The 16539-nt window shown below is 46.1% G+C and overlaps 1 protein-coding gene across 3 annotated transcripts in view; it reads right to left on the bottom strand.

Annotated features, from left to right (window-relative positions):
- Positions 1 to 3100: 3100 nt before the first annotated feature.
- Positions 3101 to 16539, bottom strand: part of FAM222B (family with sequence similarity 222 member B) — a 36439-nt gene continuing 23000 nt past the window's right edge. For 2 of the 3 annotated variants that reach the window (XM_027690966.1, XM_027690965.1), the window contains exon 2: positions 3101 to 7314. In XM_027690966.1, coding sequence (XP_027546767.1) covers positions 5750 to 7297 — 1548 coding nt within the window. In that variant the 5' untranslated portion in view covers positions 7298 to 7314 and the 3' untranslated portion in view covers positions 3101 to 5749. Of the gene's footprint in view, positions 7315 to 13674; positions 14088 to 16539 lie in introns of those variants that run through there. The other variant, XM_027690964.1, reaches the window with a different exon arrangement.

Raw genomic sequence — 16539 nt, 5'->3', positions numbered from 1 at the left:
TAAATTTAGCCTCATGTATCGAGTTTAAAATAAACTTCCTGGAAACTTGTTGGTTTGAAGGTTTATTCGGAAGGTATTTCAAAAGATGCTCAAGCCAGAGAGGAAAACCATATTAAATACCCCAAATATTGAGGGAGACCCCACCTGGAGGACAGGGGCTGGACTTTTGCTTGTCTAAGACTCCAACCACAGTGGAGATGCCCTTATCTAACTAACCATCAAATCCTTTTGACACCTTTGGGATGAAGACAGGGAGGATTTTCGGCAAAACCGCTTCATCTGCTCACGCCATAGAGCCTCGATTTGTGCTGATCCTTGAGGCCTCTTCATCAAGACACCAAAACCAGACGTCGATACTGTATAGGGACAAAAATGTGAGTCAGATTTGCTTTGCACCTCCTTTATTAAAGACCCACCCAGGCCCTCTCCCTCCCCAGCCCTTTGCCCCCCAGGACTGAGGGGTTTGAGTGCAGAGAAGGTTTACAAGGATTTACAGCAGTTTTTTGGTGCTATTTCACTTCAATGCCAGTGCATTTCTCAGGCTTGCAGCCACCCCAGCAGAGTCAATGGGCTGTACCCAATTGCTTTGAAATTAACTGAAACTAAGCAGATAAAATACTCCAGTAATTTCACTGCAATTTGGCTCTGCTGAGCACTGAGGAGCACCCGAAAGGCGGCTCTTGCTGGAATAGGTCCAACACGTGCTCCTCCAGCTCAGACCTGAGGAGCTGACAGCAACATGACCCTTTCCTTTGGCTCCTCCACCCCTGGGACCCCCCCAGAACCCCACACTGAGCAGGACATTTTCCAGCTCTGACTTTTTTGCAGCATCCACGGCATTGTTCCTTTCTAAACAGCCTCATCACGAGATGATGCAGCTGCTGGTGCTCGCAAAGAACATCGGGGTGTTGCCCAACTTGGGTCAAAATTTTTGGAATATTTGGCCCTAAAGAAGAAGAAGTTTTAAAAGGCTGGATCTTACTTGAAGCCTCCAGCTCAGCTGTGGCTGTAGGTGAATCCTCAGCGGAAGCAGCAGCTGCTCACACCAATCCCTGCTGGCTCATTGTCCACAGATTTTTGCTCCAGCCAACAGGTCCAACTGGCTGCAGAGATGATGAGAAAGTCTCCTAAAAACTCCTCGCAGAAAAGATTCTTCCTGTTAGGGGGATGGATGAAGAAACCAGATACTGAAGAAATTTCAAGTCAAAAGAGAGGAAGATCCTGAAGCTCCAATGGATGGAGCAGCTGCTCTCAGCATTTCTGGATGCTGGAGCTGGATGTGGCAGCATCTGTGGGCAAACAGCTCTTCCCAGATCAGTTAGGCTGAGCTGACAGGTTTAGCCCAAATTCTGCAAAAAGCATGTGGGAACCAAATATCCATAGTATGTGGGGAACACTGGGAACAGTGGGAAAAGTGCTAATTTGGCATCAGAGGGATTTTGATGCTCAGGTTTGAGGCGAGTGCAGGAGATGGGGTTTGAGTTGTGTCCTTCTGGGAGATGAAAGTGTAGATTAAATGAGATATATGATCATGGGAAAGGGGGAAAAAAAGCCCTCACAGCCTCTTTTCCAGAAGGGATCTGCAAGTGCTACAAACCCCCTTTAAAATTTTGTATTTAGGATTACATAAATAATGAGTTTGTTATACAAACTGTTCGGTCAACACTTGGCAGGGCAGTCGCTTCTAGCCCAGCTTTTGGAGCAGCCACACAAGACCTTTCCCACCACCAAAAAAAAGCAGAACTTCAGGGTATGAGAGAGCCTCAACTCTCACTGCCATCAAAAATGTCTAAACTCACCTTTTAAGGACTTAATCCCCCTCCTCCACTCCTTCTCTTCTATTTTAATCATTATTTCAGCACCTTTCTGGCTCTGAGATTCTTTCATCTCTTCTGTTTTCACAGACCTTCCTGATGCTCTCATTAGATAGGGCAGCCAGGCTCTGCCTGATGCATTCCTAACCAAGAAACCCATGGAGATCCCTCCCCAAATTCCCTTTGGGACCCTGTGGCTCCAAGGCCATGCAAGCCCCACACACTCCCACTGCACAAAACCAGCAGAAGGGGCAGAGGGACCAGGTCTTTCTATTTTTTTTTATTTATTTTTCTGTGGACAAAATAATAATAAAAAAATTCCTAGTTGATACCCGTAGCACATAAGCAGCAGCATTTATCATCAGTCTGTGGTTTAATGAAATACAGTAGCAATTCCCAGTTCTCTCCAGGAAACATCTCTGTTTGGTTTCCACGGGAGCGGCCGAGGCCCCTGGAGACATCCCACATTGAAAGACTTTAAGAAAATTCACAAGTGTCTTTATAAAATGTTAACTTTGGGCTGTAACAAACTGGGCTTGAGAGTGAACAGCTTCAAAGCTTCTGCTCGAAACACAGGACATGGTGGAGACAGAAGATTCCCCGTGGAAGGGTTCACACCATGTTCATGTTTATCCCTCCTAGGATCTATCTGATGTGCACCTCAATATTCCGAATCAGTGTGGACTGGGAAGGAGAGGTGTCAGTGCTGAGGGAGGGTGAATATCTCAGGAAACACCTGAGCCTTCTCATTCCTCGGGGAGCAGAGCCACTGTCTGCAAGCACCCAGGATCCAGCAGGGCACAGAGCCTTGTGCTGGAGCCAGAGGTCGGGAAGGCACCCATGGATGGACAGATGGACAAGTGGAGCAGCAGTGTGAGCCCCAAAGGTTGGTGACCACCAGCATGGGGGTCCCGGGAGAGCCCAGGGGAAGGTGCACCCCTGGCCTTTTGGTTACTCTTAGTTCTGCTCTGGGCACAGCGTGAAATAAAACCATGGGAGGTTTCTCCACTTCAGGAGAGCATGGCAAAGCTTTTACCACACACGGCACCACCGGCCTCTGCTCATCCCTTCCTGACCCTGGTGAGTGCCAGTGACACGGTCAGACCCCCCCCAGCACATCTCCCTTTGCTCCCAATGTTGTACCCGGGAATGAGGCAGGTCAGTGTTTGTTTCTCCTTAGGGATGCAGTGGGGAAGGAGGAGGACGGAGAGTCCATCAGCAACAAGGGCTGCTGCAGAGGTGAAAAGGGTTGGTTTAAAGAAAAATCTCACTCCCAGACCAATAGGAAAGGTTTCAGTATATTTTAATAGTAAAATGATTCTTATTTTTCAAGCAATGTCCCACCTGGATGAGTCTCAGCAGGATTTTTGCTTCCCGGTCCTGCTGCACCGGGGCAAAGCCTCGGAGGTCGTGGCTGTACCTGTGACTGCCCGTGCAGAACAGTCCCCAAAAACTCACAATGTGCTGCCAACACCAACAAACACTTCCCGGGCACCGCAACCACCACCACCACAGCACAGGACTCTGCTCAGGCTCTCGGGAGAAGAGCAGGAGTTAAAAATTAGCCTTTAATAACAGTCTGGGTTGAGATTTGGAGCAGGCTACAGAACAGAGGAGATGCCAAGGTTTTATTTAGTAAAAAGGTACGTACTCAGGTAGCAGAACACCTTACAGGGACTGACTGGGCAGGGAGGGGTGAGGTCAGAGCACAGCCCTCGCTGGGTTTGGGGAAGGGACGGGGAAGACGACAGGGTGACTGTAAGGGAAGCAGCTTCAGACTCAAACTCTGGCTCCAACAGAATGGATTCAGAAAAATATTGCATGAAAAGCCTCAGGATTTTCTTTCTTTCATAGATGTATATTTACCAGTTTTCACAAAGACTGCAGGAATACGATTATAAACAATAAATTAGGACTTCATGTTGCTATCATTTGGCATAACACAATCAGGCAATTTTTCCTTTTTAAATATAAGGCAACACAAGCCAACACATAATTTAATCCGTCTTTAGTCAAATTGCTTAACTTTGCTAAGGAGTTACCACTAAAGAACGGGTTATAGTACACTTAAAAGAATTTAAATAATGACATGATATAAGTGTACTAACTTACGCAAGGAGTCAGAAACGTACTCTGCTAAGCTTTGAAACCTAAATATTTGTTACAGCCCAGGACTACACGTCTAAATTAAAAAAATACAAATAAATGTTTTCTAATTTTCCCATTTACGAAAAACTTTTAAGAATCTCTAGCCAACTATGACGTCACTTCAAAACTTGTTATTTTTTTTAATTTTTTTTTTTTTTTAAATTTTGTATGATGTCTTTTTAAGATTTTTAAACCATGCTCGTTAAGGAAAGTTCAAGGAGCAAATACTTAAGGCTTTGTTTTTCCAAGGGCTGTGAGGGAGGCCAGTGGATGGCAGAGGCCAGTGGGTTCACCCATACACAATGCTACTCAAACCCACACTACCAGGCGACATTCATACAGAAATATTACACTTAAAAGTTACAGTGTAGAGCAATATTTTTAGCCAGTGTACATAGAAAGAATCAATGCTTTTTTTTTTTTTTAATTTTTTCTTTTTTTGTTTTAATTTCCAAACTTGACTGTGATCATTATGTTCAAGTATTAGTCTCGTTAACAGAGATGAGGAATTTTCTACTTACAATAAATTCAGCTGTTAGAAAGGAAAGGGATGTTTTGGTACACTGAGGAGAACACAATGCTGAGGTTACCCAGTAGTTAGTGTCCTACAGTCACTCGACCAGCTGCTGGAAGTGACGTGGGAAAGGAACAGAAGGAGTTAGGCACCGAGACCCTGGGAAAAAGGGATGTTAAAAATAGCTTCGCTAATTCCCAGAGAGGAAAATTGTTCCATTAAATCCGCTGGGGTGTTCTGATGGAGAGGAACATGGGACTGTTGGTCCCACAGTGGCTCGTGAGAGGAGCTTTGCTTCAAAATCAACCACCTCCCATCCCGCTGCCGCAATGGGGACAGGATGGAGCTGCATCTCCTCACCCTGACATTAATTCCAGCTCCCAGAGAAATGGCTGAACCCTTTTTGGAGTTGTCAGTGGGTCTGGACTCCCTTCACATCAGGACAGCCAGACTCCTAGCAGCGAGGGGTTCAGACAAGGTTAGCTTTGACACTGGAGAAGGGGAGTGGGGAGGGGAAACACGACGCAAAAGAAAGGCAGCTCCCTGTGGCAGCCTTGCTGCCTGTGTCCTTAACTCATCATCCCCCTCCTCCACACCCTGTCCAGAAAACAAAAGTGTCAGAAAAATCTGCCAGAGACTTTTGACTTTGGACAAAGTCTAAATGATAAACATGGGCAAGAAACAGCTGGAAAGCTTCTTCCTATATTAATGCCTAAGTACATACCCCTAGCTGGCTCTTTTCAGATGTAGGCTCTTTTTCAATTACACAGGCCTCTAGACAGTGCAAATGGTCAATGTTTAATGCATTAATGAAATGGGCTTTCGAGTTGAAAATAAGCCCTGCTCCCTGACAAAATTCTGTTGCTCTTAATCTTGGAGGAAATTGAGATGGAAATGGAAGCAGCTACACTACCTTGCTCTCACTGGAGCTGGTGAACAGATGCAACTGCGAAACCCTGCAGCAACTCAACCTCAGTCCAGCGAGGAGCTGCTCAGCAGAAGGCAAAAGCTGCACAAAGGGGATTCTGCGGTGAGAAAACAGCTGTGACGTGAAGTAGTGTAATGAAATTCTTTGACACAAAAGGCATGTTAAATATTTGATGCATAAAGGAGAGAGAGAGATAACATGTAAGCAAAGCTCTTAAATATACAGTATGTCTTCTTCCAATGGTTACTATAATGATCACACAAGTTTGCAAGTTAAAAACGCCTTGCTTATTAATTAAAATTAAGACTAAAACCTATAATTTTTGTCTGTGAAAGTGACTGCAGCCTATCTATACCCTGGGTGTTGAATATGAAGATTTCGACTATCGGTTGGTTCAGGTGCTCGGTTCATGGGAGGCCGATGGACTTTTCCCAGCACGGCCATGCTCTGGTCTCGGAAGCAGGACTGCTGGAAGTCCCCGCTTAGGTAATCCATGGTCTGCATCACATTATTCTGGCTGGATGGGCCAGCTCCAGCTCTGTAATGAGTTCCTCCTGCACAATCCAGCGGTGCTCCCGCTGGCTGTCCCCCGTGGAAAGGCATGGCGAGGTCCTGGGACCCAGAGCTGTCACTGTTGGGCGTGGGCAGAATGTTATTCCAGATGGGCTGGAAATAGTGCCCATTGGTGTATGGCAAGGGTCCCTGCAACCCGTTCACAGGCGGAGAAGGTGTAGGCTTCTCGATGGGGGGTTTCAAGCTGAAGGACTGGCCCATGCACAGTTCTTGAGGGTAGTTGGAAGTTTTGCCAGGAAAACTCTGCCCTGCGATCTCTCTCTGAGGGTGCTTCCCTGCGAGTCCAGCAGGCCCAGCAGCATCCCCACACATTTGCTGCAGATGTGCAAGCTGGTGCTGGTTCCACGCAACCGATTTGATTTCGTTCTGGTAGGCGGGCGGCACCCTGTTAATATTCACCATGGGCACATTAACAGAGGCAGGAGGAATAGCAGCAGCAGCATGATCGACAGGGTTTACTACACAGGAAGGCATGGGTGTAGGGACATTGTGAGTAGATACCCTGGTACTTGCATTGATAAGCAGGTTGCGACTTATAGGGCTGGGGTTTGCAATCTGTCCCTCACACACTGAGGTAGTGCTAATGCCAGCTCTGGCCTGGCAGAACTGGTTAATCTGGTGCACAATGCTGCTCAGGTCCGGTGGCTGGTTCTGCTGCAGGGTGGCAGCCATAGAGAGGGGAATGGTTGAGGTAGACACGGTCACATTCGGCGGCGCATCTGCATCCGGCATCTTTCTGCTTCCATGTAAACCCGGCTGCAGCAGAGGATTCGGGGGGTGCTGCAGAGTCTGGTGTGCCATGGTCTGAGGGTGCTGCAAGCCCTGTGGCTGCTGCATGTTCTGCGGGTGCGGCAGCGCCTGCGGGATCCCCTGAGGGTGCGGTAAGCTTTGTGGCTGTGGAATACCCTGAGGGTGCTGCGGGATGCCCTGGGGGTGCGGCAAAGTCTGTGCATGCTGGAGAGCCTGCTGGCGAGCAAGCGCCTGGGGGTGGGTTAAAGTGCTTGGTGCAACGTAGGGCGTGGAAGGGGGGTTCATCATCGCTTCCGGCAGCAGGCGCGTGCGTGTCCCGTCAAAGTCTTTGATAATTCCTTTTGCTGGAGATTTGACTATGGCCAGGAGGCCCGTTTTCGTGGTGGCCTGAGATGGGTAGGGACTGTACCTCTGGCCCGAAGTATCAAGTCCGTTCACAGTACGGCGTATGTGTTTCCTCTGGGGAACCTTGACGCTGTTTGGAAAAATTTTTATAGTCAGTGGATTGTTGGCGACCTTCTTAGCATAAGCATCCAATTCTGCTGGGGTAGGATACTGTGCAGATCTCATTTTCTGTGTAGTGTCCCCTGTGGAGAAAGGAAATTCGTCAATTCTGGTAAGCAAGGGATCAACCCCAGGGCAAGACAGTCACACAACAAGGGCAGAAAATCTCCAAGGAATCAAGAGGCAAGAAAACTTCATCTTCCCAGACCAGCGGGTCGCGTACCAGATACCTCATTCCCTTTATTACCTGGTGACCAACACAAGCCCCAGTTCAGCTTAAGGCAAGACCTGCCCAGGGGAGCAAAACAAAAACCAATGTTCTCATCAGAGTATGTGTACAGTTGGACAAAAACAGGTACATGCTATAAACATCAGATTGTATCCAGATGAAATATTTCTCACAGCTTGTGGTGGTGGGCTGGTTTCTATTCCCTTAATTTAAGGCTGCCTCCCCACGGCTCTTCAAGCCATTCTCAGTATTTTTACTGTGTGATTCAAAATCAAAAAGTTACGAATTAAACATGAACTCCCTGTAATCCTGAGGTGAGAACCAGACTGTGCTTGGCCGACCCTGGCTGGGCACCAGGTGCCCCCCAAAGCCGTTCTTTCACTCCCTTCCTCAGCTGGGCAGGGAAGAGGAAACACAGCAAAAGGCTTGTGGGTCAGGACAAAGACAGGGAGAGATCACTCACCAACTACTGTCATGAGCAAAACAGACTTGACTTGGGGAGAATTAGTTTATTACCAATCAAGTAAGAGTACGGTAATGAGAAATAAAACCAAATCCTAAAACCCCTTCCCTCCACCCCCCCCTTCTTTCTGGGCTCAACTTCACTCCTGACTTTCTCCATCTCTGCAGTGCAGGGAGACAGGGAATGGAGGCTCCAGCATGGGCTTCCCATGGGGTTACAGCCTCCTTCAGGCATCCACCTACTCCAGCATGGGGTCTTCCATGGGCTGCAGATGGACCTCTGCTCCCCTGTGAACCTCCATGGGCTGCAGGGGCAGAGGTGCCTCACCATGGTCTTCCCCACAGGCTGCATGGGAATCTCTGCTCCTGCACCTGGAGCACCTCCTCCCCCTCCTTCTTCAGTGCCCTGGGGGTCTGCAGAGCTGTTCCTCTCACATATTCTCACTTGTCTCTCCAGCTGCAGTTGTGTGGGTTTTTCTCCCTTCTTAAATCTGTTATCCCAGAGCCTTGGCCAGCAGCAGGTCTGTCCTGGAGCCAGCTGGCACTGGCTCCATTGGACATGGGGGAATTTTCTAAGCAGCTTCTCACAGAAGCCACTCCTGCAGTTTCCTATCACCAAAATCTTGCCCTGCAAACTCAACACACATCAAAGCTTCAGCTGAAGCCTCCATTTACACCTGAGTCCTTTCCTAGGTGCTGATATTGGAAAGCACTTTGAGTGTCTTGCTGTCCATTAGGAAGCCCTTGTTGGTCCAAGCTCAGCAAATGGAAGGAGGTTCATTAATTTATGGCTTGCAATTATTTCTTCAGCTGACTTTTCAGGGTGGCACCTTGCTAAGCACGTGCCCATATCACATGGCAAAATGCAATTACCTCACAAGATTAAACACATGCTACTCCCCAGACACAGACAAGAGGCTTCTGGAGACAGAGGTGTGGTTTCACTTCCTCTGATTTACCAGACACCTACCTGGGACACAAGCTTAAACTGCTTCTGCAAAGAACTTCAGATATCTAGGGAAATGCTTGTGCCTCTTCTGCCATAATCATATGCCAAGCAGAGAGTTGGGCTGTTTCTTACCACAGCTGCACTGCCTAACTCCTATGGGACTACTGCTGATTTTATAATCTTCAAATAATGGCTTGCAGCTTTGACAATCCCACTTTGCTTTTGCTTGACTTTTTTACCCCCTCACCTTGTAAACAATTTACTGGGAAAAAACGCCCATCCTTTTTGCTACAATTTTCAGCATCCCCGTGGCTCCTGCTGCTGTGCTGAGAGAACAGGGAATGTGGCATCCAGTTCCTCCAGAGCCCAAGAGCGCTCCAGCCCCACATCTGGCCCTCTGACCCAAAGAAATCTAATGCTCCAGCAAAGAGCTTGCTGCTCCCAGGCAAACAGCCTTTCCTCTTGAAAATCCACCTCTCATTCTCTTAAGCAAATTGCCTCCAAAAGACTCTTGGATACATGAGTACCAGCCACCTCTCTCTTTGCATCCTGCAGCTTCCAGTCGTCACAGGTGAGGGAGAGCAGCTCTCCTCTAAGAGCTCTCACTTTCAGAAAGAAAAGGTCAGAAAATGGAAAATAGGATGGAAACCAGAAGGAAGGGTAATTATAGAAATATTAAAAATATCTTTTGTGAAATAAGAAGCTTTAAGAGCAGTTTGTCTTACATCTCTAGCACAGCACGTACCACGGCGCCGATTATACTCGTACTCCCTGTGCTGTCCAGACTCTGGCACATATCATCCCTTTCTCTTAATCAAAGGAAATATTAACCCAAACATCCTTTCTGTTCACATCCCTGTACCTGCCCCTGCAGGCAGGTGGTTCATATCTGCCCTTTTGAGTGAGCTGCTGCGCTCCTAACGGAGAGAAGAGCCTCCAAATGGCATCTGCCAGCACTGCCTTGCCTCAACAGCCAAGGCCTTCATGAACTCCCAACCTTTATTTTTAGCATTGCCCACACTCATCAAGGTCTATTCCTTCCCCAAGAGATGACCCTGGCAACCCACCATGAACTAGAGAAGAAGAAAAGGACAAAGGAACCTGTCTGTGTTATGGTTTATATTACACTTATAGCCATTGTCACATTCTATTTTCAGACAAAAAGTTAAGTAGATACTTTAAGACAGCTTTGCCATCAAAACTTCCCATCCTGGTTTACATCTCCATAGGTAAATCAGAAAATTAGGTGGTAAATACAAATACTGAACAGACATACTAAATATTCTCTTATACAAGCATCTGTTTTTTTGTTCTACAGAAATTGTGATGGAAACTTTAAGGAAGCAGCTAAAACACGGATGTTTGAACAGGCTGCACCTTTTAGTTAGACACACACCACTAATCCCAAATTTGGAAGAACTCCTTCCTCTGACGAGAGAAAATAACCCCTCAGTTAAACTTAAACGACACCCCAACAACAAATCTGGCATCCTACCGAAGGCAAACCATCTTTTAAATCCCTTGGATGGGATTTCCTGAACCCAACCACCATTTCAAACAGGGCCTGGTCTGCATGCAGGTTGAGATGATGCTCCTTTTACTACAGACTAACTCAGCCGTGCTACTCAGGCCTGAAGGTGATGTATTTCTGAGTGCCCCAACGTGCTGCTTAAAATGTGCTTTGCTGGTAGTTCTATAGGCAAGATTCCATGACTTTAATAATTAAGGTAGTAAAATATTATAGGATAAAGGCATTATGGGGTGAGCAGGAGTCTGAATATGCCATATAAATATGCTACAAACCAGTAAAGAACAATTAGTTCTGGTGCATGGAAAACCTGCAAGAATAGTCCGAAAGAAAATGCTGGTATTAGAATATCATCACTTGTGTGCAAGAATTCCAGATCAGGACATAATAAAATAATGAGGCAATGGCGGATGAAGAAGCTTCATTAGGAAAACAATGGGATGAGCTCCGGGCAGCTCCCTAGTGGTGAATGCAAGGCAGAATACTTTTATTGAAAAGTAATTATTTCACGTTTGTTATATGACAAAGCTGTGCCTATGAGCAATTACCCCAATAAACTGGTGAGCTGCAAGTTCACACTCCCGCTAATCCTGTGGCAACCAATTCCTCTGGTCACATTCCTGCACGTCTCACCGCTGGAGCTATTTTTATCATGGAATGAGACAGACTTCCCTGCCTCACCTCAGCACTAATGTAATATCTTTTAAGTGCATTTCACATTAAGGCTTTAAAATCCACTGCTTTTAAAGCTGTTCGTGGTTAAATTTTCATTAACATTAAACAAAATACAAAGAGGCCTCCAGGATTCCTGCCCTAATGAGAGCACTAGGTTTGGGACAAGCCAAAAACAGCTGTGTCCATCTTTTGCATAAAAATCTCAATTTCAGCAGTTTCTCTACAGGCTTTACAGAAAGAGCCCTCCCAAAACCCTCAATTTAGCTGAAGATTACGTGTTCAGTCCCAATCTGCTCTTCTCTGTCATGTTCCCCCCCAACAAAATGCTCTCCAAGAAGCACCTTTTGCTTTATTTTGCACCAGTCACAAAAAATGACCCTTTTTCTCCTAGACCGTGTGGCACTGCCTCTGTATCCAACAGCAGCTGCAGACACAGCTCCAAAATTCCTGCCTCAAGTATCCCAACTGACTAACGCTGGAATCACTGGGAAGAAGGAAAAAATATTGATATGGAGTCAGTGAGAAATCCCCTGGGTGGATAAGGATTAATTTCAGGGTTAGCCTGAATTCAGGCTGAAATTCAACAAAAAATACTGAAATTGGCAGTCCTGTAGTCATCGGTTTCTGAAGGAAAAAATATGTGCATATTGATCTACCTAACTCCTACTGCACAGGCCACCTTTCAGAAAAAGCCTCTTGTTTGAGAGTGAATATGGAAAAAGAAGGTAATTGAGCTAATGTGGATTTTAAGGCACTAATAAAAAGTCTGATCCAGAAAACTACACTTAAAAATTATTAATACAAACACCGTAAGTCTGAAGAAAAGCAATCTTGTGGAGTCCTGTGCCTTTTATAAAAGCAATAGCACCATTATTACAGCCTGTTTCCACCCCCCATCAGAAGTCACAAGTCACTGTTCATTAAAAAATGCTCATTAACTCAGCTTTTCCCTGGCCAGGGGCTGGGCTACTCATGCATATAAGGCACGAGAGAAACACACCAATTAATCGTCCCCACATCTGCAGCGGGGGTGAGCGAGGTCTGTACCAGCAGTTTCATCTTCCATCTAAATCAGAACAAACCCAACAGCTGAGCATTACCACTGCCAGCCCGTGCCTGCCAGCTACTTTATGTCCTAAATTCTTCTAAATGCAGTTCCCAGAGCTCTTCACTGAGCAGGACACAGCAATGCTTTCAGCACGGGGATCGGCAGATCTCCGGAACAGCATCAGGTACTATCAGGTGAGGAAACTGCCCAACACACCAGCGTGTCGCCTTGTAAAGCTGTAATTAGCAAATACCTGATTTATGCACAGCTGCCCTCACATGAACCTGGATGATCTGCTTTCAGAACTAAGCTTTGCCAAAGAGACTTCTTGTAATGTACAGACCTGGGCACATTCTTATCCCACGGCCTTCGGAACAGGCACGTCAGCAACGCTCACACTGGAAATGGGGAAGAGAAAGGAGGGGGATGCCCAGTTTCATGCCATCACCAGTCCTTTGGTGAGCAAAGAGCATTACTACTGCTGAGTGTCATTACAATTACAAGCCCGTGGAATCAGCAGAAGTGCTGTGCAAGTGCTGTGGGGGAGCACACGTGTACATGAACACTGTCAGTCACTTCTGGCAGGACCAGGAGCATGTCACCCTTAATTAATTGCAAAATTATCTTACCTATTTTCAGTAGCATCACTATATGAAAACAATTTAGCTACAACTGGACTGTAAATCACTTGATTTTAAAGAGGAACGAGTCCATCAGCAAGCTGAGGGTACAGAGATCACCCAACGCACATTTCAAATGCAAGAGACAGGTCACAGCCCTAAGGACCACGTACACAGATCTTATGTTGAAACCTTGGTAGTTCTGATATTTTTAGCTGAACAATCAAGGTGTAACTTCAGTGATAAAGAGGAGAGACAGAGTAAGAGTTAAAAAAATATCTAGCCCGTAAACTTACATTCCCAAGTATAAGTTGTTTTTAAAAACACCATGAAACTATGAAAAAAATGACTGAAGTTATCAAAAAAGAATTATCAGAGCAGTCTGCAGACGTATTTTCAGAGGCACCAAAGAGACATCAGAAAGAAGACGGAAACTTTGAACTTTAGTAATTTGGAATAGCTCACTAATATTTGTAGTATAAGCCCCAGGTATGCAGAGCAAGAGCTGCTGACCTCAAAAGCTTTGCATTAGACTGATCCAACTTTTATCGGTGTCTATGAGTAATTACACGAAGGGAAGTGAAAAAAGAGTGAGGAAAAAGTTGTGTTAAGAAGCAAATCAGCTGGCACACTTTTAGCACAAAACATTTTCAGCTAAGAGGCACAAATCTCACAGGAACCTCACTTGCACTGCATCCTGCTGTGGTTAAAATTAACCTTTATAGAGCCAGGAACAGGGGAAAGCTTGCTGCACACACGTGAACCTCCACAGCCATTTCTCAGAGCCATTACTGACGGATGCCTTGAAGGCATAACAAAAGAAAGACTCTACATTAAATAGTTTTTCCACTGTATCCTAAATGTTTATGTCACAGCTGTCCCAGAGCCAGATTTAACAGTTAACCACATCCTGCAGACAAAACGTCACTCACATTTCTGAAGTCCAGTGTTCATCTGCGTGTAAGAAAGAAGCTGAAAGGAGAGGTCGCCTGGTCCTGGCAGACAGGCCAGCATGGCAGACAGGCACTAACACAACATGGGGCATTCACTCCTCTGCACACTGCAACAACAGAGAGACAATTCAAAGTTATAATACAAGGAGGAACAGAGAAAAGAAAGCGGCAAAGAGCCATCCCTGGGTGAAGGCCTGACCAAGCACAGATGAAACCGCTGCTCCAGTCCTTACTGCATCTCGTAATGGCAACGGAAACACTTCAAGAAGTGGGTCATCTGCAGGGTTAAAACCAAAATAGCTGTCTCGCTCTCCTCTGCTGCTTGACACACAGAGAATAATCCATAAGTCTGTCCTCAAATTTCAAAGGTGGTTGTTATGAACGGTAAAAAAACCACCATCATTCATTTCACTATGCTGAAATGCACTGGCTGTCCACCAGGTACAGCCAAGGCAAGTCCTCTGGAGAAACCCTGTCAACTGCTCTTTCACATTTAATAAAAAGCCATGGCATGCATAAATTGAAGGCAAAGTATGCAGCACTCTGCCTTGTGGCAAGATTAAGCTGCATGCTACAGCTTGTAATTTCTGTGGTCCATTAGGCTGAAAGATGAATGGCTACAACTTCCTTCATTTCAGCAGAGACTCAATAACCCGCACGGCTCTGGGGCAGACAATGGCAAGATGTGCCTCCTGCACGAAGGGGCTGCAGAGGTGCCACCACCCTCTTCTGCTTGGTTCAGCACTTAGGAAATCAAACATCAAAATGAACACATGGAGCACTAAAGCTCTTTATACAGAAACGCTGCACAACTCCCTTCAAATCCCATCATCGCTGTACAAAGGGGGGATCCCAGCAACAAAGCTAACTGGGGCTCAAAGTGTCCCAACATTACTGGAATTATAGACAGAGATTTAAGTTGGAACAAGGCCTCTAGAGGCCACTTGGTCCAAACCCCTGCTCAAATCCCCCTGGCCTCAGCCAGCCACAACACTTCATAAAGTTCTGGGAAACAGGGTGGCAGAGCCAAGGGGGAAATCAGTTGATTTCTCCTTGTCCTGATCTCCACAACCATCAGTGCTGCTATACAGAAGCAAAACACCCAAGGAGCACCTAGAGAGGTGCTGGGACTTGTTATATGACCTCCAAAACATGGGAAGAGTTGAAAGATTCAAGAGTTGTAAGCTGATTTAATTTCAGTTGTAGTTTCACAATTAAAACACAGCTGGGGAGGCATTCAAAGATCTAAAGGGGCAATGCAGAAAGCTCGACCCTGACAGGAGAAGCCACGGCTGCCAGAATCTCTCAGAGGCCACTTCTGAAAGAGTCCCACTGCCAAGGATGGCACAAATAATGCGAAGCCTTTGGATGACACTGACATCACCATCAGCGCTGTGTCCTGGACAGCACCACCACCTTCACGCTCCAGAAACCTCCAACAGCAGAGTTCTGCAGGGACATTTTGAAGACTTTAATTTGAAACCTCACCTCAGACCACCACCACGAGTCAGCTCACCCGTGGAACACTTGCACCAATGGAGTGAACAGCAAGGACTTAAAGCTTTCCTGCAGCACAGCAATTACTCACTGTGTACAGTTCATTAGCTCCATGTTTATGCATCTCCTCGGTTCAACACGCAAAGGTTGATTAAACCAACAGCCAAGAAATCTCATTCAAATATTAATTTATGAAAAGTTCTGCACCTTCACTGAGCGAGTGCTCTTAAAAGCTGACTGAGTGCGGCTGAGAGAGCCTGTTGGGTGCCACTGTGACTAATAAAAGTAGTCTTGGGCACTGAATGTCAGCTTGACAACTCCATGCTGTTGCCCATTCACCCACACAGAGTAACACCAACTCACTCCTGTGAGAAACTCACAACCACCTCACCAAGGTGCAGAGCCCGACAGTGCAACCACCAACAGAAGGAGTTTGTATCATTCTCCACTTCACTCCTAGGAGACAGCAACGATCTGCACTGCCAGAAGTCCAAAATATGCAGTTGTAAAACCTTGTAAAATAAATCTAAACCTGGATCTTTTTCTGACTCTCTGAAGGAGGTGGAATTCTTGGAGTCTTTCAGAAGATGCTGAGAAACGATGACTGAAGACCTGTCACATCCACAACATCAAGGAATTGCTTGAGGGACTGAAAAGTTGCTCGACCTTTATAGATGAGATTCATACTGTAAGTATGCAACGTTCAGTGAAACTTTGCAAACAGCCCGTGGGCAGCAGTTTCTCATCCCAAATCATGCCCAGCAAGACCAAAAAGACAAAACAAGAATCCAGCTCCTTTTAATCAGAAGACAAAACCACTGTGAGTTGTCAGAGCTTTACCTGAGTAAGCAACAGAAACACCCACAGTCAGCAAGAAAAAAAAAATAATTGTGTTTTCCTTTTTTCCTCATTTCATCAACTTCAGAAGACTGGCAAAAAAACAAGACCTATTTCTCAGTGAAAAGCAGACAAACAAAATTAAAGAGCATTCACTGTAGACAGAAAAATAGATCACACTATTCCCATATTCACCTGAGCATCCACCTTTTACTCCAGCAACGTCTGACGCCAGCCCAGGATCCCTTCCCGTCCCTGCACGAGCAAGGGAGGTCGGTGTCTAAAATGTTATTTGATTGATGGCAAGTTTGTGTGCAGCCCTGAAAGAGCACCGCTGCTCTCTGACTGAAGGAGCAGCATTTCTGACAGCAAGATGTGGGGAGGGTTTGCTCACCTGCTCCATCATTAACGCTCATTAGAGCCTGAACACTGTGACGCTTTGAGAAAGCCTCTTGCTGAAGTGCCCCAGCGAGGCGCACACGGCAATAAACAGGATAATGGCACATTAGG

The sequence above is a fragment of the Neopelma chrysocephalum genome, unplaced genomic scaffold (assembly GCF_003984885.1).
Source record: "Neopelma chrysocephalum unplaced genomic scaffold, ASM398488v2 Primary Assembly neopelma1_82, whole genome shotgun sequence".
In the NCBI taxonomy this organism is placed as follows: domain Eukaryota; kingdom Metazoa; phylum Chordata; class Aves; order Passeriformes; family Pipridae; genus Neopelma; species Neopelma chrysocephalum.
The sequence above is the reverse complement of the archived record's forward strand: the minus strand, read 5'-3'. Positions and strand labels throughout refer to the sequence as shown.